The 25924-nt window shown below is 35.8% G+C and overlaps 1 protein-coding gene across 13 annotated transcripts in view; it reads right to left on the reverse strand.

Moving 5' to 3' along the window:
- PTPN20 (protein tyrosine phosphatase non-receptor type 20) overlaps positions 1 to 25924 on the reverse strand; it is a 123829-nt gene that overhangs the window by 59435 nt on the left and 38470 nt on the right. For 4 of the 13 annotated variants that reach the window (XM_049103131.1, XM_049103129.1, XM_049103130.1 and 1 more), the window contains 3 exons: positions 12083 to 12180; positions 9756 to 9824; positions 9428 to 9531 (listed from right to left, as the gene is read on the reverse strand). In XM_049103131.1, coding sequence (XP_048959088.1) covers positions 9428 to 9531; positions 9756 to 9824; positions 12083 to 12180 — 271 coding nt within the window. Of the gene's footprint in view, positions 1 to 9427; positions 9532 to 9755; positions 9825 to 12082; positions 12181 to 20031; positions 20133 to 25924 lie in introns of those variants that run through there. The other 9 variants (XM_025466295.3, XM_025466294.3, XM_025466296.3 and 6 more) reach the window with 7 other exon arrangements.

Raw genomic sequence — 25924 nt, forward strand, 5'->3', positions numbered from 1 at the left:
AATCAAATTAAGCAACATATAAAAAAGATAATACACAAAGTTAGGCTTATCCCAGGAATACAAAGTAGGTTCAACATTTGAAAATCAATCATATCAACAAAGAAGAAAAACTATGTGATCATCTCAGTAGATACAGAAAAAGCATTTTAAATATTCAACATGCATTCATAATGAAATTCTTGGGAAACTAAAATTAGAAAGAATTTCCCTAATATGATAAAAGACATCCACAAAAATCCTACAACTAACATTATACTAAATGATGAAAAACAGAATGTACTCCCCTAAAATGGAGTACACTCTTTTTTCTTATTCAGCATTGTACCAAAGGTCGCAGCTAGTGTAGTAAGTTAAGGTGGGGTGGGGGGTGGTGGTGGTGGAGAAAGTATACACATTAGAAATGTTGAAAAATAAAACCAAGTCTATTCACAGATAACATGAGTGTCTACATAGGCAAATTCCAAAAAAAAAAAAAAAAGAATATACAAAAACATTTCTAAAATTAAGAGAGAATTTAATAAGGTAAAAGGATATAAGGACAAATCAATCATATTTCTTTTTTGTATATTTTTATTGGAGTTCAATTTGCCAACATATAGCATAACACCCAGGGCTCATCCTGTCAAGTGCCTCCTCAGTGCCCATCACCCAGTCACCCCGTCCCCCACCCACCTCCCCTTCCACTACCCCTTGCTCATTTCCCAGAGTTAGGAGTCTCTCATGTTCTGTCACCCTCATTGATATTTCCCTCTCATTTTCTCTCCTTTCCCTTTTAATCCCTTTCACTATTTTTTTATATTCCCCGAATGAATGAAACCATATAATGTTTGTCCTTCTCTGACTGACTTACTTCACTCAGCAGAATATCCTCCAGTTCTATCCACATTGAAGCAAATGGTGGGTATTTGTCATTTCTAATGGATGAGTAATATTGCATTGTATATACAGACCACAACCACATCTTCTTTATCCATTCATCTTTCGATGGACACCAAGGCTCCTTCCACAGTTTGGCTACTGTGGACACTGCTGCTATAAACATTGGGGTGCAGGTGTTTTGGCGTTTCACTGCATCTGTATCTTTGGGGTAAATCCCCAGCAGTGCAGTTGCTGGGTCATAGGGCAGATCTATTTTTAACTCTTTGAGGAACCTCCACACAGTTTTCCAGAGTGGATGTACCCGTTCACATTCCCAAAAACAGTGCAAGAGGGTTCTCCTTTCTCCACATCTTCTCCAACAATCATATTTCTACATACCAGCATGAACAATGGAAGTTAAAATATTTTTAAGTTCCATTTATAATAGCACCAAAACGTAGAAGATACTTAGATAAAAATCTAACAAAACATGTACAAGATCTGTATGTTTAAAACTATGAAACCCTAATTACTGATGAAATAAATCAAAGCAGACCTAAACAGAGTGAGGGAGAAATGCTTCCATCAGGGAACACAATGATCCCATTGAGTTAGAACTTGAGAATGCCACCAGGGCATACTAGGTTCCTCATGCTTACTTGAACTGACAGGCAAAGAGGAGTTACCATAATGCTTGGTACAATTAACTCTAATTTTCAAGGGGAAATTGAGTTTCTATTAAATAGTAGGGACAATAAGGAGTATGTCTAGAATGCAGGTGATCTTTAAGAGTGACTTTACAGTAATGAAAGTCAATAGGAAACTTTAACAATTAAATTTAGAATGACTGCTACTAGGTTAGCCCAGACAGGGAAGCACCCACTGAGGTGCTTGCTGAGGTCAAAGAGAATATGGAATGGGTAGAAGAAGACAGTTCTACCAGATACAACTTTGTGACCAGTTGCACAAATGTGGATGTAATAGTTTTGAGTAAATATTCCTTTTTCAATATAAATATGATTATATCTATATCATTATATAAATATATTTATATCATATATATTTAAATTTATAAATCAGCCAAATACTTTTGTTTTTATTTAAGGATATTAAAGGGGAGTGTTAATCAGCTGAAGAAGAAAGACATCACTCAAAGACCCAAAAGATTTTTATATCCTCTTTTGAGGACAAGGTGAGACTGTGTTTTCAGTTGCCCACAGGTTAACTGTACGATCATAGATGGAACCAAAATGTTTGTATTTGGAGATTAGGTATGGCTTAAAAAGATGTGTATGGGTGGCCAAGTTAACAAAAGATTGACTGAGGTCACTTTGCAATGTCAACATGGCAAGGCTAAACTACTATTTCTCTGAGAATTCTCTTTCCCAAATATTTCCAGTTAAGATGGCTGACAAGAGAGATTCTCATGTGAGATTTTGGAAGGTCAATGTGAAGCAACTGCCTTTTTATAGTTTACATAGCTGATCTCCTGACACACCTTATTCTTTACATAGAGAGGAAACTTAATATCATTGTCAATCTTTCCCAAATGAATATGTCAGGCCACTCTAATATGAATTTCAAAAGGGTTAACATGGGTATACATGTACCCCAATGTTTATAGCAGCATTATCAGCAACAGCCAAATTATAGAAAGAGCCCAAATGTACATTGACTGATGAATGGATATAGAAGATGTGATATATATATATATCACAAAAAAAAACAAAGAAAAAGGTTTATGTGGGAATGAACAAAGTAATTGAAAATACCATATGTAGCAATAACCCAAATAGCCCGTAAAGTTTTTTGATTCAAGTACAATTGACCTATAATCTCCTATTAGTTTCAGGTGTACAGTGATTTGATGTCTTTATACATTATGAGATAATCCCCACAACATGTCTAGTTACCGTCTGTCACCAAAGTTACAATATTATTGTACAATATTATTGCCTATCTTCCCTATGCTTTACATTACATGACTTGTTTATTTTATTACTGAAAGTATGTACCTCTTAATCCCCTTTACATTTAGTTTTTTTAAGTTAAGGGAAATATTTGCATTTCTAGATATCACTTAGAACTACTATAATCAAAACAGCATAATATGCCCACAGGAACAAACAAGACAATCAGTGGAAAAGTCTGGATAACAGAAAAAGATCCAAACATTTTTGGGAACTTAATATGTGATACATGTATATGTAAATTTAAATGGGAAAAGTGGCTTAGTGAATGGTACTAGTATAGCTGTCTAGTACATTTTCTACAGGTCTACCATACTTAGCAATTAGCAGCAGATAGATTAGTGATCTATATAAAAACGAATGAATGAATGAATGAATGAATGAATTAATCCATGGAAATTCTGGGGGAAATTTAAAAGCATACTTGTACATACTTCCAGTAAAGTACTTTCTAAACATTTTAGGAACTCAGAATAGTTATGAAGGTGTCCCTTCTTAGGTATGGAGCAAGGGAAGAATTCTTATTTGTCTGACAGACAAGATGTCAGCATTTCTAAAATATAAAGAGTTCCTACAAAATAGTAAGAAAAAAATGGCAGAGGATACAAATATGCAAATGAAAAAAGCTAATAAGCATACAATAAGGTACTCATTCTCATTAGCCATGAGAATAATGTGAATTATAGTAACAAGGGACCGCTATTTTTCATTCATCAGATTGGCAAAAGTTAGGAAAACAGCTATCTAGTGATTATAAAAATATGGAAATTGGACCCTTCAAAACAGCTAGAGCAAGAATAAATTGCTCGAACTTTGGAAAGGAGTCTGATATTATCTATTAAAATAAAAATTAATATATACTTTGACCTACTAAGGAAATCTAACAAAAAAAAACAGTAGTACATAGGAAATATGTACACGTTATAGGTTAGTAGTGGGAAAAAAGTCAACAGGAGAATGGGTTATAGTATTTCCATAAGATGGAATATTAGGCAGCTATTAATATATGATAAACTATACACACAATATGGTTTAGGTCTAAAAAATAAAGTTACAGAGTAACTTACAGCACTTTTTTTAATCTAAACTTTAAACAGAAAATCTATGTTTTTATGTCCTTTTGTGTTCATAGAGAAATTGTTACCACTGGTCACATCTGAGTAACAATTTCAGATGATGGGAAGAAATTAACTTTTTCTCTATCTCTTTGTTTTGATTTTTATTAATATACACATAAGTTGTTTGAAATTAAAATTTCTTGAACTTTATACTTTTAAAATATTTTATTAAGTATTTAGTAGATATAAAACAATAGTTAAGGAGTGCCTGGGTGGCTAAGTCGGTTAATATCCAACTCTTGCTTTTGGCTCAAGTCCTGGGGTAGAGACCCTGTGTGGGGCTCTGTGCCCTCAATGTGGAGTTGGCTAGAGATTCTCTTTTTCTTCTCCCTCTGCCTCTCCCTGCCCTCCCCCCACATACTCTCCCTCTCTAAATAAATAAAATCTTAAAAAAAAACAAACACAAAACCAAACAATAAATAAAATACCGTTAAGGTATTTATACCTTTAAGGTATAAAAATAGTAACAGTATACTACCCAATGAAAAGGAGAACATTATCGTCACCTCTGATGTCCCCATGTGTCCTTCCCCTGCTCCCTCAAGAGTGACTATTGTTCTGGATTGAGCTATCCCTCCTTCAACTTCATTTGTTTTGTCTACCACATAAGCTCTTTTGCATATTCTGCAGATTTATATAGATGGAATCATATTTTCTTTTAAATCTTGACTTTTATCCTTACACTATATTTAAATGAGTGTTCATTTTCAGTTTACACAAATATACTACACTAATTCATCTATTCTAGTGTTGAAGGATATCTGAGTTATTTCAGTTTAAGGCTATTACAAATAAGGACAGTAAGAATATACTTGTATGTGTCTTCTGGTGCAAAAGGAGGTTTCTCCAAGCTAAGTAACTAAGGGCAACTGCTAGGGCATTGGGTATGTACATATTTAAATATGCTAAATTGTTTTCCGTTGTGCACCATACTCACCAATATTGATTACTGTCATACTTTTTAATTTTTAACAATTTAGTCAGTGTAAGTTGTTATTTCACTGTGGTTTGATTTTCACTTCCTTGATTAAAAATTAGGTTGAACACCTTTTTGTATTTCCTTTTCCGTGAAGTGCCTACTGATGTCTGTCTGGTCAGTTTGTGCTGCTACAACTTATAGACTGTGGGGCTTAAAAAACAAATATCTATTTCTCATAGTCTTGGAGGCTGGAAGTGTGAGACCAGGGTGCCAGCATGGTCCAGTTCTCCCTGAATGCCCTCTCCCAAGTTTGCAGATGGCTCCTTTCTTCCTGCATCCCCATACAATGGAAAGAGAGCTCTCGTTCCATTGTTCCCTTATACAGGCACCAATCTAATCCCATTATGGGGCTTTGCCCTCATGACCTCATTTTTAACTCAATTAACTCCCCAAGGCCCCATCCTGAAATGCTATCACATTGGAGATTCAATATATTAATTTGGGGGTTGAGGGTAGAAAAGTAGTCCATAGTATTGCTCAGTTTTCTCCTGTTTTTACTTATTAATTTGTAGCTCTTTATGTTTTCTGGTATTAATTCTTTATTAGCACAGACCTCAGTAACAGGCCCCAGGAGGAACCTAACCCTGAAGTAAAAATGAAGAGGAGGGGACTGGGAAAAACAAAGAGGCTATGGTCTGCTTTCCTGGGGGAACTGGCCTTACTTCCAGAGCTGGGCTAAGCCATTCTCTTTTCTTACAGAAACCAATGCCATTTGGTATTGACATTAGTTGTCACTGGGAGACTGGAATAAAGTGAAACAAAATCATCTAATCATCATATCTGAACACAGATAGGACTCAAAGGAATAACCCTCCATATATACCAATGGCAAGTTTCTTGTTCTTCCTGCTGTTGCTGCAGCAGTTTGAATAAAGCTTCTTTATTTTTTTCACTTCAATCTATGAATATTCCCAAAGATTCAGTTCCACAGATGTTTACCATATTACTTTATATTATAATGATACTTATAAAAGAACTACCCTAAATGATAGACAAGAAGAGATGGACTATAAAGGTTATCGTGCACTCATATAATGGAATTTTAGCTTCTAAAAACTGTAGTGTCAATATGTATTTGTTAAAAAGACATGTTTACAAAGGAATATGTTCATTTTTATTTTAAAAATATATTTGTATTCAAAATTCCACTTCTGGGATCCTTGGGTGGCTCAGCGGTTGAGCGTCTGCCTTCGGCCCAAGACATGATCCTCGGGTCCCGGGATCGAGTCCCACATTGGGCTCCCTGTGAGGAGCCTGCTTCTCCCTCTGCCTGTGTCTCTGCCTCTCTCTCTCTGCGTCTCTCATGAATAAATAAATAAAATCTTTAAAAACTTCCACTTCTGCCTAAAATGTAGAAAGCTAGTGTGAGCATCACTAACAATATAAACATCTTGAAAAACACAAAATAAAAACAGGAGAGCTGTGATTGCAGAACAACCAAGTAGTCTGAAATCAAAGGAAAAGAAAGACTCCTCCAAGGAGAGACAGGTCACCAACACTGGCTCACTTATAGCGATCAATGGAAGAAAGAGATGCCATATACAATACAAGTGGAAAAGAAGAATTGAGATTAAAAAAACAATATATTGTTGAAGGCTGAATGTGGCCTAGTGTAAGAGCACAGAATTCCAGGAAGCCACAGACACTAGAGAGTTTGCAGCACCTGCACAGACTCAACAGGCCTCTAATAGTTGCTCATGAGAAAGAACTGGACACAGAGTAGGAAATGGAAGAAATCCTTTCCTTGGTGGCACAGGGTTAGAGAATAGTTTATACACTGCCACTGTGGATCTACCTCTCTGCATAGAACAAAAGTCTTCAACTGAAGGAGGAAGTACAGCAAATGCTGTTGTTCACAGGTGAAGAACCAATGCAGTTGAAAAAGGCTAAAGAAAAATCCTTTACTCCTGGAGGAAAGGCAGGAAACGGTCCTGAGCTCAAGATCTTACACCGGTACTATCACAGTCTCCCACCTGCTAAGCAAGGACCAGGAAACCTTCTCCCATAGTAAACTTGCCAAAAATACAAAGCAGAATTTGCACGCCATAAGGAGGGGAGCATCACTGATCAAGCCTTTGCCCCCACCCCCATGACAACCAGGAACCGAGAACCTGCTAAGGCTGAGATTGGACTATGACCACAAAGAACAACTCTGCCCTGCTATCCAAGCCAGCCAGCACCCGGCCACCACCAGAGCAGGAGCATGAGTATAGGGAAAGCCCTTCTGAAGCATTGGTATGCAGGGTAGGCTTAAAGCTGAGGACAGAACAGGAATGTGAAAAGAAACTCTCTAGCATTGCAGTTGCCTCCTCAAGTACAATTCAAATCTTGAGAAGTTTTAAATCAATAGTCCACTGTAGGTAATGACAACAACACAAAACCAAAATCCAGCTCATGTCCCAAATACACTAAATTAAGAACCTACACTAATGGCCTAGCAGAGGAATAGGCATGACTATTTCCAGGCATAAATTCTATTTAGCTCAATCTCTACTTTTCTAGCCCCAACATCAACACTATCAAAATTTACAAGACATACAAGAAGCAGCAGCAGCAATGACAAAAATCACTGTCCAAAAAACAAGGCAATCTCAAAACAACAACAACTTAGAAATGACTCATGTTAAAATCATGAGAGAAGAAGTTCTAAATAACTGTGATTAATATGTTTAAGCTCTTATGAAAAAGGTAGATAAAATGCATGAACAGATAGGGAACTTGAACAGAGAAGGAAACTAGAAGATAAAGTCAAATGGAAGTTTTCTCAATAAAAAGCTTTGTAAGAGGGGTGCCTGGGTGGCTCAGTCAGTAAAGCATCTGCCTTCAGCTCAGGTAATGATCCCAGGGTCCTTAGATGGAGCCTCACCAGCATAGGGCTCCCTGCTCAGCAGGGAGTCTACTTCTCCCTGTCCTTCTCCCCTCCTCCTGCTCATGCTGCTTGCACCCACCCACACACGTGCTCTCTCTCAAATAAGTAAATAAATTAAAACTTTGTAAGAGAGCTAAAGAATGTTTTCACATGGGCTCATCAGTAGACTAAGAGCAGAGGACAGAGTCAATAAACTTGCAGATGAATTGGTAAAAATTACCTTAGACTGAAACACGAAGAGAAAAGAGTAGAAGGAAAAAAGAGAAAAAGCATATAGGCACAGCCCCTTTGGGAAACAGTTTGTGACTTGTGACTCAGAAATCCCACTCCTAGATATATTTACCTTAAAGAAATGGGAACATCGATTTACACAAAAACTGGTATGTGAATGTTTGTAGTGCTTTTGTCCATAATTGTCAAAATGTGGGAACACCCAAATGTCCCTCAACTGCCAAATAGATAAACAAACTAGTATAGTCATACAGTGGAATATACTCTTCAGAAAAAAAATTAAATACCAATAAAAGCAATGATGGAGACAAATACAAACAGGGTTACTCTAAGTGAAAGAAGTGGCACTCAAAAGGTAGGATATTTATGATTCTATTTATACCACACTTTGGAAAAGACAAAGCTCACAAGAATGAAAACAGATTACTGGTTGTCAGGTGCTGGTGGTGGGGTGAGGGGATGACTGACTACAAAAGAACAGAAGAGAAATATGAAGAGTGAAGGAAATGCCCAGTATCTTGATGGTGGTGGTAGACCTCTGTCTAATCTCACAGAACTGTATGCTAAAAGGATGAATTTTACCATATGTAAATTAAACTTTAGTATTTAAAAAGTATTTTCTTATAGTTTTGTGTCAAATCTGTATTTTAATAATTACACAGTGTGAGATTGCCTGAATTAGATTTGACTTTTTCCAAATTTAAAAAAGTCAATGGAGATGATTCCAGCACTTGAACTAAGGTTGAAATGAGTGATCTCTATAATCCTCTCTAACTCCAAGGTTTTTTGAAGTATGGGATTCCTCAATCTCACACTTACAGATTTTACATATATATCAATTTATAAGTTCTATATTTATAATTTTTATAACTTATATACATATAAATATATGTTCATGTTTACATTTATGTTTCTGTTATATACAAATGTAAATACATATACACAATTTTGAATATTGAATATTGCGATTTATTTTTTAAACATATTTGTATTTTCTTTTTTCCTTACAGCATGATTGTGTGTAATCAAAAAAAAGTTACTATTTTACTTATAAAATATATGCTGTGGAACAAATTAAGAAGATGAGGTCATATGTAAGTCTATATAAATCTGTCATGCCTAGTATAAGAAAATATAAATAGCTCATTTTATTAAATTGACATGTTTGATATATTAAGATATTTAAATAAGAGAGAAATTTGCCTTTACAAAGGTGGAGTGTGGAGCATTTTCTTCATTCTCAAAAAAAATCCTAAGAAATCATGCATTCCCCACCTAAAAACGTTTCTCCTAGCTCTTTCCTGCATTTATATCAGAAAATTCTTTGTTCATACCTTTGAAATAAAGACTCTTCAAAAAAACTCTTCAAGAATGTGGTAATAAAAATAGGATCAAGTCATACCAGAAAGCTGAGGAGGGACAGTCTGCGATGGCCCTGCAAGCTCTTCATCCTCACTGCTCGACTTGTCTCTTAGAAAGGAGCCACTGGTGGCCCATATGCTCTCACTATCGCCAGAAAAGAAATTTATATATTTGTTCATGGTTTAAAAGAATATATACATTTATGAAAAAATCTCTGATCATCTATATGAATTACTCAGTTGACATTCATCTCCATTTTGGTTCAGCCATGTACTTCTGTTGTCAGCACATGGAACTGGCCCACTTCCACAAAGATCACTCCCAAGTCCCAACATCTGATCACAAACTCCACCTCTTCCCACATTTACCTGGCTTGCAAACTAGCCATCTTGGGCCAATCAATCCATCTATTCCCCTTCTTTCCTCCTTTACCTAAGCTGTGGGAGAAAAGACTTGCAGTCACTGGGGTTTCCAATATCAACAGAAAGCCACCTGGAAAACACTGGTATGTCTCTGTTGAGTTTCCTCTACTTTCTTTCACCACAGCTAATTCTGAACCACCGTCTTCATGTAAACCCTATCTTAATTCTCTGCCTTAGTAACAATATAGGCCCTTCTAGAAAAGCCAGAAAGCAAGAACACATTCAACTTACTGTCTTAAAATGTGTACTTACATACATCAACATTTCTAATTATTCCTTACTTTCTCCCTGATCAGAATTAATCCTTCTACATTCAATTCCATGCCTTCTGTCTCCTAAGACTTTTTTTCTAAAATTATCTTTTCTTATATATATAATCAATCTCCCCCACGTACAAATAAATTCTTCCATAACATGAGAATACTTGACTCTCCCTGATCTTAAAAATAGAAACCCTTTTCAACCTTTTGTACCTTAACATTTTTCAAATACTAGCCACACTCTCTTTCTGTTCCTTTCCAGCTCCTCATCACTCCATTTACTTGTTGCACTTTGATTTGCAACCCCACTTAACAGAAGTCTCTTAATGTGATTTCTGGTTCTAATCTCTGATGTCTAGATAAAACTCTCCCTAAATTCAAATTTAGTTTTACCCACCCACCAACTTAAGATAAACTCAAGCCCCTCACAGAAGTCTAAATACTGGCAATCTGGCCCCTTCCTATTTTTTCATCATCATCTCTACTAATCTCCAACATGCATCTTATGCTTTAACCTTAACAAAATAAATGCCTTTTTCTTTTGCTTCTGTGAGTCATTTCAACTTTCTTATTCTTTCTCCTTCTTATCTTTTTTTAGATTACTATAAATATCTCACTGTTCTCCATTTCTTGCCAGATATCATCCACTTTGCTACCAGCCATCCTCTTCCTAGAGGTAGACAGACAGACATATGCATGAATTCACAAAGAACAATTCCATCTGTACTTTCTTTTCATTGTAACAAACTGACTAACGTACATACTCCTTGGTTTCACGTATATCAAGTTCCTTTGCACTCTGGCCCATATTATATTATTGGCTCTACTTATTATCTTCTCAAGCTTCTTGGCATTCCAATTCACAGGTACCCTACAGCTCTTGACACTAACATCTCTCGCCATTAATAAGATATTTTCACAACTTACCTTTGTTCAAACTTCTTCCCCCAGCTAGAAATTTTTCCCCTCCTCTTCCTCCTGCTAGACTGCTACTTATTTAAGATCCTAAATTCAAATTAAATATCTTCTATTGAAAGAAGCTGGTGAGAAACTGCCCCCATGCATATTTCTCTGTCTTCTGTATTCACAATTCTTGTACTTTGGCTTTATAATACTACAATACTATATTGTATTTAAATTTATCTTTTACATATGTTTCCCTAATTAAACTATAATTAGGATTAAACTATAAACTAAACTATAAACTAATTAAATTAAACTATAAACTAATTAAACTATAAACTAAAGGGCAAGAACTGTGCAATATTTTGCTTTTGTATACACTGCTTACTATATACTTAGTCTAATAATTGATATATACTATTAACATATAACAGGATCTCAAAACATCTTTTTAATTATTTGCTCACTTAATGCACTTTGGGAAGTTGTATATACAAGTTCTATGCCATACACACTATTATGCAGTACTATTCCAATGACTGTAACTAATATTACTTATAGGGATCCCTGGGTGGCGCAGCGGTTTGGCGCCTGCCTTTGGCCCAGGGCGTGATCCTGGAGACCTGGGATCGAATCCCACATCAGGATCCCGGTGCATGGAGCCTGCTTCTCTCTCTGCCTATGTCCCTGCCTCTCTCTCTCTCTCTCTCTCTCTCTGTGTGACTATCATAAATCAATTAAAAAAATATTACTCGTAAATCTCTATGGAAATATGCTCATTAAAATGTTCTCTTATTTGATATGATTTTGCATGTAACACCTAAATTTGCCCTCTCCACTGCTCCTAACACATTTACAAAGACTCTGGAACTGTATAATTGTTGGAGATGACAGAGAAATTAAATTTTTTAGGAGTATCTTTTTCTTGTGTTGATATCATCTTTATAAAATCATAAATACATCCTATTTCTAGCCGAATTGGGTTGTACTTACTACAAAGAGTTATCTCTTGAAAAACTAATCAAACATTTGAGGGCCATTATTCAGTCTCCACTAAGAGGGCTACCTATGAGCATGAATAAACAGAAAGCTCACTAAATGAGGCTGTACCTTTCTGTAGCATCTTTGAAAAGATCTTCATAATTACTGGGTTGGAAGTTCTGAACAGAGAGTTTTACCTTCTCTGAGCTATCTGCATTTTCTAAATCCTAAGAAATAAGAAAGAAAACAAAATTATGGCTGTGATTTTAGGAATGTATAGTTTAAAAGAAATATGATTTATATAGCTTAAAAAGCTATATAAGCTTCTTAAGAGAAGACCAATAAAGTCTTCAGTAATATAATTAAAACCACAATCACAGTCAGTGTATTTTTCCTCTTAGAAAATCACTTGAAATGTATTACTCCCTATATTATATATTTTACAATCTGTCAAAACAGAGTATAAAGTACTATGCATACACAAGTGAGTTTTTACTGAATCATTCAAGTTATTTTCTAAAAGTTGATAAAAATATAAGCTTCATTCTCAATAAAGAAATCACTGTAGCCCAGGGAAAACTCATGAGTGCTTATCACATTCGATTTACTGTAAATACAAAGTTCTTAGCATTGTATTTATATTTTAGTGCTTATATAATCTAAACCAGTAATTCTGTCTCTACCATGAGATTCTGTATTGTCCTATAAACTTTAGTTCATTCTGTTGCATTCAGAATCCTTATAGAAAAAAAAGTTAGATGAAAATATCACATTAAATAAAGATTCAGTAATCAATATTTTAGCCTTCAATTCTGCTTCAGTTAATCCATTAATTTGACAAATTATTTTCTGAAGACCTGGTATATGCAGATACTCTCCTTAGTGCTATAGATAAAACCATGAACAAGAGAGGTGTGTGTTCTGCCCTTGTGGAACATATATATTCTCACGAGGAGAAAGAAAATACACGAGCAAACGTACAAATTACAGCTGGTGGTGTTAATGCAGTAGCAGAGTATGGTGACCCATAACTGCCATTTACCTAAAAGATGAAAGGAAGAGCAAAGAGAAAGGGAAGCATCCTGAGTAAAAGAAACAGCAGATCTGAAGTCCAGGCAGCCTTCCATGGTCTAGCCTCTGCTTAACTCACCACCCTCATTCATGCCTATTTCTCATGCAGCATCTCAAGCCATAGCCTATACCATGTCTTTTCATCTTTTCTGAGGTTATCTTTCAATGGCCCCAATTGTATAGAACTTCTTCATCTTCCCCTCTTGCTAATACGTTTATGTGTATATGTGTGTGTGTTTTACTTATTCCATGAAATTTCTTAGACCTGGAATACCTCTTGTGGGCATACGTACAGACATCATTTCAGAACATAGACCCAAACACAATCAGTTTTAGAAACAAGCATGTTAATGGAAAGATGTAAACAAATGCCTAGCACTCTTATCAAGCATATTAATTTTGCTGAACAAATCAAAATATAACTTACTAATATGGATAAGGATTGCTTGAGATATAAAGTTAACTTATATTTTAGCAGTTGTTTGGTAAATACATTAAATTCTAGAGGATTAGCTAATTGCTATTTTGAATAACATATAAAACATAAAAAGTCCTTCCTTGTGGTAAGCATAGCAAAAGGTACAGAGTTGTTGCATTACTATGCTGGACACCAGAAACTAATGTAACATTGTGCATCAACTACACTCAAATAAAAATAAGTAGAAAAAGAAAAATTAAAAAAAAATAATTAAAAAGCCTTCCCTATGTAAGTAAGAAAAATAAAAACCCTCAAATATTTTTATGAAATTTCTTAACATTTGCTTTTAATATTTTGAGATTAAATTCACCTAGAATCAATTTCAGTGTAAAGTGTACCTTTCTCACTCTGCTCAACCACCAACAGTGATCTTGCACTCAACTGGACATTCACAAGATCCAATAGGCCACACCTGGTACCAGATGAGCTTTGCAAAAAGATATAGGTGAAGAGCCACATGTCAACAGAACAGCCTTAGGCTTGTCCTCATCAGAAGTCCTAACAGCATTCTAGTGTAAGCTCAGGTGGGTGGGTACCTAAGTCTCCCGGCTTAGAAATATCAAGCTACACAGGAACCAGTATCTCTTACAATAATTCATGAATGCACATTCACCCCCATTTGTACTCTTCATAAGACATTATCATCCTAGTCATAATCTTTCCAGTCCAGGGGTCATTTTTACCATAACCAATGCCACCTGGTAACACAGCTGGTAGTCTATCTTTATCAAGTTTTCAGAGAAACGGGATGCTGAAAGGCTAACAGAACATCATTTCTTCAGTGTGAATAACAAAAAGTTCTGCTCATATTTATTCACAGGTAGTATTTAACTTTTCCTATTGGAATAAGGAATTGTACCACACCACTAATTGAGCAGACCACTATAGAAATCTACAATGTCACCTGTCACATAAAAAGTTCCCATTTGTATATGGGTCTTTTTCTGGAACTTCTATGCAGTTTCATTGGTCTTATTTGCTACTTCCTCTACTACTACCATATTTCTTTAATTTCTGTAGCATTATAATAAGCCTTGACAACCTGCAGTGCCAGTGCCACATATATACTTTTGCTTCCTTTCCTAATACTGTCTTGCCTATTCTTGACCTCCTGTTTTCCCAAAAGTATTTTAATCAGCTGATCAAATCGCACATACACACACAAAAAAAAACTTTGAAATTTTTATTGAAAATAAGTTAAACTCATTTTGTAGTTTAAAATAACTGAGGTGTCTGGGTGGCTCATTTGGTTGGGCCTCTGACTCTTGATTTTGACTCAAGTCATGATCTCAGAGTCATGAGATTGAGCCCCAGGTCAGGCTCCACATTCAGCAGGGAGTCGGCAGGAGATTCTCTTTCTCCCTCTCCCTCTGCCCCTCTTCCTGCTCTCTCTCTCTCTAAACTAAAAAAATCTTCAAAAATATAAATAAATTAGAGATAACTGCTTTCTTCATTAGGTCTTATTATACAATAATAAAATATAGCTATATACCAAAATATTTTAAATATTCTCAAGAAAAGTAATTCATACCTTTTCTTAGATTGGCTCCTACATACTTTATAGTCAGTACCACTGTAAATGTAATGGTATAATCTATCACGGTAGATAATTTGATATTTGGTATACATGTGCTAACAACCAATAATGAGCAAACCACAATATATTGCAATTCTATATTTATTCTATTATAAATATTTTAAATTTCCACTACGATTTCTTCTTTGACCCATGAGTTTTAAGTATGTCCTTGATTTTCAAATGTGTGTTTTCTCTATTTGTGGTTGACTTCTAACTGCATTTCTTTATGTCTGAGGCCACAGTCAATACTATGAAGATTATTTGAAATTAAGATATATTTTGATTTGGTTCATGATAAATATTTTTAAAGATTTATTTTTATTTACTTATGATAGACATAGAGAGAGAGAGAGGCAGAGACACAGGCAGAGGGAGAAGCAGGCTCCATGCCGGGAGCCTGATGCGGGACTCAATCCTGGGACTCCAGGATCATGCCCTGGGCCAAAGGCAGGTGCGAAACTGCTGAGCCACCCAGGGATCCCCGGTTCATGGTAAATTTTTATAAATGGTCCATGTATGCTTGAAAAGAACATATGTTCTCTAACTTTTGGGTTTTTAAAATATTTTATTTATTTATTTATTTACAAGAAACACACACAGAGAGAGGCAGAGACACAGGCAAAGAGAGAAGCAGGTCCCATTCAGGGAGCCCGACAGGGACTCAATCCCGGGTCTCCAAGATAAGGCCCTGGGTGGAAGGCAGGCGCCAAACCGCTAAGCCACCCAGGGATCTCCCGTATTCTCTAACTTTTGGATGAAATTTCTATAGATAATTTCATTCTATCTTCCTAACTTTTTTATAACTTCTATACTCTTAAATATTGTCTATTCTTTTAATAAAAGAGATGTTTTTAAATGGTCCATATCATAGTGAATTTAACAATTCCTCCTTATAATTCTGTTCAATACTGATTTATATATTCTGGTGCTTATAAATTTAGAATTTTATATCTTCCTTGTGAACTAAACCTTTTAGTATTACATAGTGACCTCTCAAGCCTAATACTTTCTGCTTTTAAGTCTATTTGTCTGATATTACTATACCTTCATTGGTTCTCTTTTGTTAGTGTTGCTCTGTGTATTTTAATTTTTTTACTTTAAACATCAAGGGAAAATGTTCCCCAAAGATTTCTTCTCATTAAACTACACAAATGACCAACAAATTAAATGAGTTCTACAGAGCTGGCCAACTCCTGAAACTAGGTTATCAACACTAGTTGGTAAAACAACTTCCTAACATTAATTTCAGGAAAATTAAAAAGTAATGTGAGGATTGGAATTAAGGTGATGCTGGCCTCATACAACAAGTTTGGAAGTATTCCATCTCTTTCTATCTTTCAGAACAGCTTTAGTAGAATAGGTACGGTTTCTTCTTTAAACTTTTGATAGAATTCCCCAGGGAAGCCATCTGGCCCTGGACTTTATTCCAAAACCAGACAAAGACCCCACCAAAAAGGAGAATTATAGACCAATTTTTGCATGGATGCAAAAATTCTCAACAAGATACTAGCCAATAGGATACAACAATACATTAAGAAGATTATTCACCATGACCAAGTAGGATTTATCCCCTGGATGCAAGGATGGTTCAACACTCGTAAAACAATCAAAGTGATTCATCATATCAGCAAGAGAAGAAACAAGGACCATATGATCCTCTCAATAGATGCAGAGAAAGCATTTGATAAAATACAGCATCCATTCCTGATCAAAACTCTTCAGAGTGTAGGGATAGAGGGAACATTCCTCAACATTTTAAAAGCCCTCTACGAAAACCCACAGCAAACATCATTCTCAATGGGGAAACACTGGGAGCCTTTCCCCTAAGATCAGGAACAAGACAGGAATGTCCACTCTCACCACTGCTATTCAACATAGTATTGGAAGTCCTAGCCTCAGCAATCAGACAACAAAAAGACATTAAAGGCATTCAAATTGGCAAAGAAGAAGTCAAACTCTCCCTCTTTGCAGATGACATACTGTACATTGAAAACCCAAAAGACTTCACCCCAAGATTTCTAGAACTCATACAGCAATTTGGCAGTGTGGCAGGATACAAAATCAATGCCCAGAAGTCAGTGGCATTTCTATACACTTAACAATGAGACTGAAGAAAGAGAAATTAAGGAGTCAATCCCATTTACAATTGCACCCAAAAGCATAAGATACCTAGGAATAAACCTAACCAAAGAGGTAAAGGATCTATACCCTAAAGACTACAGAACACTTCTGAAAGAAATTGGGGAAGACACAAGGAGATGGAAAAATATTCCATGCTGATGGATTGGAAGAATTAATATTGTGAAAATGTCAATGTTACCCAGGGCAATTTACACATTTAATGCAATCCCTATCAAAATACCATGGACTTTCTTCAGACAGTTGGAACAAATCATCTCAAGATTTGTGTGGAATCAGAAAAGACCCCGAATAGCCAGGGGAACATGAAAAAGAAAACCATATCTGGGGGCATCACAATGCCAGATTTCAGGTTGTACTACAAAGCTGTGGTCATCAAGACAGTGTGGTACTGGCACAAAAACTGACACATAGATCAGTGGAACAGAATAGAGAATCCAGCAGTGGACCTTCAACTTTATGGTCAACTAATATTCGACAAAGGAGGAAAGACTATCCACTGGAAAAAAAAGACAGTCTCTTCAATAAATGGTGCGGGGAAAATTGGACATCCACATGCAGAAGAATGAAACTAGACCACTCTCTTGCACCAGACACAAAGATAAACTCAAAATGGATGAAAGATCTAAATGTGAGACAATATTCCATCAAAATCTTAGAGGAGAACACAGACAACACCCTTTTTGAACTCGGCCACAGTAACTTCTTGCAAGATACATCCACAAAAAACAAAAGAAACAAAAGAAAAAATGAACTATTGTGACTTCATCCAGATAAGAAGCTTTTGCACAGCAAAGGATACTCAACAAAACTAAAAGACAACCTACAGAATGGGAGAAGATATTTGCAAATGACGTATCAGATAAAGGGCTAGTATCCAAGATCTATAAAGAACTTCTTAAACTCAACAGCAAAGAAACAAACAATCCAATCACGAAATGGGCAAAAGACATGAACAGAAATCTCACAGAGGAAGACAGAGACATGGCCAACAAGCACATGAGAAAATGCTCCGCATCACTTGCCACCAGGGAAATACAAATCAAAACCATAATGAGATAGCACCTCACCCTAGTGAGAATGAGGAAAATTAACAAGGGAGGAAACAACAAATGTTGGAGAGGATGTGGAGAAAGGGGAACCCTCTTGCACTGTTGGTGGGAATGTGAACTGGTGCAGCCACTCTGGAAAACTGTGTGGAGGTTCCTCAAAGAGTTAAAAATAGATCTGCCCTAGGACCCAGCAATTGCACTGCTGGGGATTTACCCCAAAGATATAGATGCAATGAAACACTGGGACACCTGCACCCCGATGTTTCTAGCAGTAATGTCCACAATAGCCAAACTGTGGAAGGAGCCTCAGTGTCCATCGAAAGATGAATGGATAAAGAAGATGTGATCTATATATACAATGGAATATTCCTCAGCCATTAGAAACGACAAATACCCACCATTTGCTTCGACGTGGATGGAACTGGAGGGTATTATGCTGAGTGAAATAAGTCAATCAGAGAAGGACAAATATTATATGGTCTCATTCATTTGGGAAATATAAAAATTACTGAAAGGGAATAGAGGGAAAGGAGAGAAAATGAGTGAAAATATCAGTGAGGGTGACAAAAACATGAGAGACACCTAACCGTGGGAAATGAACAAGGGGTAGTGGAAGGGGAGGTGGGTAGGGGTTGGGGTGATTGGGTGATGGGCACTGAGCGGGGGCACTTGGCAGGATGAGCACTGGGTGTTATGCTAAATGTTGGCAAATTGAACTCCAAAAAAAAAAAAAATTAAACAAAGTTACTCTTCTAAAACAAAACTTTAAAGCATATCAAAATTCATCCTGGATAGATCAAGCCATAAAGTGTAGGAGAGAAAAGCAAACAATAAAATGCTTTTAGTTCTAGAAGGGAGTCAAGTATGGTTTTAAAAAGGATCTACTCAAGACAGTCTATGAAGGTGTTCACTTTGACATGAATTGTCCTTCAAGTACAAAATCATTCTGATCAGAGAAAAGTATCAACAGTGGGACTGAGACCTGAGCAGTACTCTAAGAATCAGAGACTGCCAGCCAGAAATGTGATGGTAGTTGGTTTCAATGCAGCCAACTTACATGTCACAGAGGAATGCATAGATTCCTAACCACAGTATTGTTTTTCAAAGCAAGCAACATGACTGTTAGCCTTGGGTGGAGACAGTAGCCATACTGAAAAGCAGGGCAAGCATTGTCTGTTCTTGGTACTTACTTTAGTAATGCTGAAACTTAGAGAATGTGAATCTGAGGACAGCAACACTATAGCAGCCCCAAAGCTCCAGTAGATAAGGGAAAAAATGGAAGCCACCCACATGATGAAAAGGCATTTCTCTTTTTGTGCTCTAATGCTAGCAGTTATCTCCCAAGGAAGGAGACACATGTCAAGGTGGGAATGTTTGCCCCATATTTTTCCCAACCCTCTACCTTTCTAGAGTTTGGAGAATTGCACCATGCTGTCCCTATCAACTAAAAATTCCATCAATCACTATATCTAAAGGTGCTTCAAATTTTATATGAAATTTATTTTGTATCTCTATTAGCAGCACAAAATGAAATAGATTCCAAAATAAGTAAAATTTCCAGAATAGTACCAAACATGTTTTCTTTAGAGTTGTAAAGAGTAACATTCTTTCAAACCACTATTTTGGAGGTCTTCAACATCAGAGTGACAGAGAAAATTACTGTGCTGAGAAGAAAAAATAGACACCTGTGCCTTAGAGCTTACTCCATGATTACATAATAGCCACAATCAATTAGCAGAAATCCCTCTTCTAGTTTTACCTTATGAGTCACTGATCTAGGTGTCTTTTTCTGACTTGATGAAGGCAAAGTCTCCCTGGAAATCACATCTTTCGATTTATAGTCATCTCCCTCATCTTCTCCTGAACAAAGAGAAGGGAAGAATTGATCAAATGCAAAGGGCTACACAGAGAAAGGTTGTGCCTTAATGAGAAAACCCAAGCTACACAAGAGGAATGTTCATCTACTTTTCCCATTGTACAGTCATCTCATCCTTATCTCCTAAATTAACCACTTTTCTCCCTGATTTAAAAAAAATAACATAGCAAACATGATCCTACTTCTAGGACCATCCTCAGAAAGTTAATTTTTGAGCAGTCTCTTTGTTCCTACTTCTGTATTACTCTTCAGGTAAATCCTAAATATACACATCTTCCAGAACCCTTGAATTGGGTGTCACAGAAGATAATTCTTCTGTATTTCAGGGTCTACTTCTTGGATAAAGAACAGTGTGTTACACAGTCTCACTTTAACCTCTTGAATTATTAATAATAAATAAATTAGCAGTATGTTAATGTATACAAAGAGTCATTTCAGGCTTTATTGAAGAATATAATATGAATTCTCCCTAGGAAAGTCATTGTTGGTTTTATTATACAATCTTGCTAATAGCCCTGTTACTTTCACTGCACAGAATATATTTTTTTAGGATTTTATTTATTTATTCATGAGAGACACAGAGACAGAGAGAGAGAGGCAGAGACACAGGCAGACCGAGAAGCAGGCTCCATGGAGGGACCCTGATGTGGGACTCAATCCCGGGTCTCCAAGATCATGCCCTGGGTTGATGGCAGGTGCTAAACCACTGAACCACCCAGGGATCCCTGCACAGAATATTTCAGATAGAAGTTAAAGGAGATATTTTTCTCTTATCTTAGAATTGAGCATTCAGAGTACTATTTCCTATATCATGGTAGCCCTAAATATTATGAATTAGAAATTCTGTGACATGGCATATTACAAAATCAACAATATAAAATATAGTAAAAAATATAGTAAGTAAATACTTTGGAAACAAAAAAGTTTATTCATGAATGTGTTTAAAAGGAAATCAAACAGAAATTGTGAACTATTATAACATGAATTAATTTTATATGTGGGATCCCTGGGTGGTGCAGCGGTTTGGCGCCTGCCTTTGGCCCAGGGCACGATCCTGGAGACCCGGGATCGAATCCCATGTCGGGCTCCCGGTGCATGGAGCCTGCTTCTCCCTCTGCCTATGTCTCTGCCTCTCTCTCTCTGTGACTATCATAAAAAAAAATTTATATGTACTTATGAAATATCAATGAAAAAGCAACATATCAAAACTAACATGAAAGCTAAAGCAGTGTCTTAAGTGGGAATGTATAGTTTTAACTACATTTGTAGCAAAAGCAGGAAAAAAGGACAAAAGTGAGTTTTATATTCAATCATAAAGGCTAAGTAAAATTGAGAAAACCCCCAGTAGAGAGTAAAACATCATAAAGAAACATAGTAAATAGAAAATAATTTAAAACAATAAATCAACAAAATCAAAGACTAGTTCTTTGAAAAAGGACTTAAAAATATGCAAACCTCTTTTACTACTCAATTTAATTAACATTAAGAAAGAAAAAGAGCACAGCCACAGATCCAACTATCATTTTTAGATGTAAGTACCTTTAGACAAATTTGATGTAATGGAAACTTTTACAGAGAATTATAAATCATCAAAATCTACCCAAGAATATGTAGAAAGCATAAATAGTATAATAAGCATTTAAAAAGTTAAACCAGGGATGCCTGGGTGGCTCGCAGTGAAGCATCTGTCTTCAGCTCGGGGTGTGAGTCCCTGGGATTGAGTCCCACATCAGGCTCCCCGCATGGAGCCTGCTTCTCCCTCTGCCTATGTCTGTGTCTCTCTCTATGTGTCTCTCATGAATAAATAAAATCTTTTTTAAAAATAAAAATTAATTTAAATATCAGAAAGGGAGACAGAACATGAAAGACTCCTAACTCTGGGAAATGAACTAGGGGTGCTGAAAGGGGAGGTGGGTGGGGGATGGAGGGACTGGGTGGTGGGCACTGAAAGGGCACTTGATGGGATGAGCACTGGGTGTTATTCTGTATGTTGACAAATTGAACACCAGTAAAAAATAAATTTATTTTAAAAATAAATTTTAAAAAATAAAAATAAAAAGTTAAACCAATAATTAAAAATCTCATTCCCAAGGGGTAGTAGACATCTGGGCCCAAAGAGCCTTCCAGATGAGATTTTATCAAACTTTTAATCAACAAAATCTCTTTCTTATACAAACTACTTTAGAGAATTTTTTAAATGTAAAGTTATCTCATTTATACTAAAAGTTTAGCAAAATCATTACATAAAAACAAAACATGTATGATACAAGAAAAATTATAAGCCAAACAAAAATGTACTTCGATGTAAAAATCCTAAGTACAATATTACTAAATGGTGCAATGAAAGAAATGTGTAGACTAGTTTAGATTTATCAAAAGAATTCAACTTATGCTCAGTATTATAAAACTTTATCAGTGTAAATTGTTATATAATAAATGTCAACTAAAGGTCAGAAATCATATTTTCATCTGAACATGTAAGAAAAACCATTTGAAAAATTCAATATCCTTTCAAGGCAGAAATAAAAGAGAACTTCTTTAACTTATAGAAAAGGTCATCTTTTCAAAATATTAAGCCAACATTAAACTTAATGGTAAAACTTTAAACACATCCTCATTTATTAAGAAAAACATAAAAATGCCTGCTACTCTATCCTTATTTAACGTTGTATAATACACAGGGCCCAAGGAATAAAACAAAAGAAGAAAGAAAAAAAACCTTAAGGACTGGAAACAAAGCAAGTAAATCATATTTGCAAATACTCTAATTGTCTTACACAGAAAATTAAAGAGACTCTATGTCAAACTACTAGAAATTATAAGAAAGTTTCACAGGATAGCTGACACAATAAATGAGAAACATTCCATCAACCAACAATAACCAGCTAGACATTGCAATAAAAGAAAATACATCATTTACAATAGAAATAAAATATAAGGTATCTAAAAATAAACCAAATATATATAGTTAAAATTGCAAATTCTTTTTTTATTTAAATTTATTTTTTACTGGTGTTCAATTTGCCAACATATAGAATAACACCCAGTGCTCATCCCATCAAGTGCCCACCTCAGTGCCCATCATCCAGTCACCCCCACCCCCCGCCCACCTCTCCTTCCATCCCCCTAGTTCATTTCTCAGAGTTAGGAGTCTTTCATGTTCTGTCTCCCTTTCTGATATCTCCCACTGATTTTTTCTCCTTTCCTCTTTATTCCCTTTCACTATTTTTTATATTCCCCAAATGAACAAGACCATATAATGTTTGTCCTTCTCCGATTGACTTATTTCACTCAGCATAATATCCTCCAGTTCCATCCATGTCAAAGCAAATGATGAGTGTCGTTTTTAATGGCTGAGTAATATTCCATTGTATACATAGACCACATCTTCTTTATCCATTCATCTTTTGATGGACACCAAAAATCTTACTGAAGTTTACAAAAAATAGAATAACTAAAGAACCCATATTTATATAGGAGAGAACTAAGTATCATAATAATGGTAAATAGCCACTTATTAATCTATAGATTCAATGCAAATCCAATCAAAATTCAAATAGGATGTGTGTGTGTGTGTGTATGTATGTGTGTGTGCATGTAGACAAACTAGAGAATACAAGTCCAAGAACAGCAAGGACAGCCTGGACAAGGAAACCAGATCAGGGCATTTGTCCTATCAGATATCAATATTCATTATAAGCTAAAGTAATCAATAGTGTGAATTGGTATAGGAATAGAAAAATAGTTGGAGAAAGGAGAACAGGGATTCAAAAACAAGCTTAAGCACATATGAGTATTTACTATTAGATAGTGGTGCCATTGCAGGTCAGTAGGGAAAACACTAAAATAAAGGGGGTTGGGATAACTGGCTTCCCTACCAGGAAAAAAAAAAGATTATGTCAGAGCATGATAAGATCAAAGATCAAAGTATACAAAATAAATAAATAAATAAAAGATGCTATTTTTATTCTCTCCGGGTAGGAATGTATTTTTTAATTATATAAGCACAACTTATAGAAGAAAATTTTGATAAATTTGAATATTCAATTAAAAGATACTGTCAATAGGGGTGCCTGGCTGGTTCATTTGGAAAAGCATGAGACTTGATCTCAGGATTGTCCTTTTGAGCCCCAGGTTGATTACAGAGATTAGAGTTTAAAGCATTCACCAGGAAGAAGTGATAAGCATCTAGGATACATAGAGAATTTTTGAAATTCAGTAAGACAAGCCAATAGAAAAAAAATGAGTCAAGTATATTAAACGAGCTGATATTCTTAGTTGGAAATAAGAACAACCAATTACTGCTGATTTGAGATTAAATAAAATTTATTGCATATTCTCTGGGAAATTCCTCTAACCACCAAAGGAGCTGAGCAAAAAGACATGGGTCTCCTGAATGCTGAGGGTGCACATCAAACACTCCTGATACTGAATGCTAAAGCTATACCATACCCTCCCGTAATCCTTGACATTAAATATTACTGCCACTATTGCTTCACACCAAGATTCAAAGAACAGGGAATTCTACAAACTTAAAAGGGAGCTTCATATGCTAGGGAAGCAAATTAAAAGAAAAAATATCTGTAAGAATTATAAACAAGCAACTCACAAAGAGGAAAACTTAACAGGCCAATAAATGTATTAAAAAAAAATCCAGTCTCACCTAATAAACAAATTAAAATTAAAATAACCCACCATCGACTTTCACTTCTGCCTCTGAGGAATTTATCATTGCAGGACTTAATCACAACCAGAAAATAGGACAAAAGACATTGAAATAGCAATTTTCAGACATTGCCCAACAAACTATGATCTCAGAGAATAAAGAAACAAGTGAGGTGAGCCTTACTTAGTTAAGTTGGTATTTGCCAGAGGTGTTAAAACTTCAAGGAGTTTCCATGTCACAGCTCAGGGAGAAAATTGAAAAAGTCCAGTGACCTCACTGAGTTGAAGAGAAAGAGATCAAAGTTCAGAGATGCTGAGTTAAGTAGAATTTGCAGCACAGAATATCAAGAGAGGAAGTAGCTGTACAGAACAAGAGAATCTGATTATCTGCAAAGAAATCCTCTCTTATCCTTTATTGGGAGTCTGCTTATATGGAGGACAATTCCTGACATGTTGGAAAATCATTGGAAAGTAGCAGAGATTAGTAAAGGCTAGAAAAGTTTGTGTTCTTACAAGCCAGAATGAGGAAATCTCAAAATACATGGGGCACTGGGGAGAGTTCACAGAAGAGACACTTCTTCAGTAGCAAAACTAAATTATCCCCAGGATAAAGGCTACCCTGTATCACCTTTAAAAAGCTTAATAGCAAGCCTTAAAAAGAATCAAGTTCAATTTGAACTTTAAGTAATATAACTGCAAGGCAGAAAATACCAAACACTTTCTTTTTTTTTTTTTTTTTTTTTTTTTTTTTTTTTTTTTTTTACCAAACACTTTCTTAAAGGAATTAAAAAAAATCCGGCACCCCAAAATAATTTAATTCGCAATATCCAACATCTAGTAAACAATTAACAGGCATGCACAGAAGCAAGAAAATATGTCCTATGACCAGAAAAGTCAGTCAATAGAAATAATAAGCTCCATGCAGGGAGCCCGACATGGGACTCGATCCCGGGTCTCCAGGATTGCGCCCTGGGCTGAAGGCGGTGATAAACCGCTGAGCCACTCAGGCTGCCCCATGTGATTACTTTTCAATCTGTTAAAAAGAACTATCCAGGGGCCAGAAATAATGATACTACAGTAGAAACAAACAGGTCCAGTGTCCAGATCTTGG

Source organism: Canis lupus, chromosome 28 (assembly GCF_003254725.2).
Source record: "Canis lupus dingo isolate Sandy chromosome 28, ASM325472v2, whole genome shotgun sequence".
In the NCBI taxonomy this organism is placed as follows: domain Eukaryota; kingdom Metazoa; phylum Chordata; class Mammalia; order Carnivora; family Canidae; genus Canis; species Canis lupus.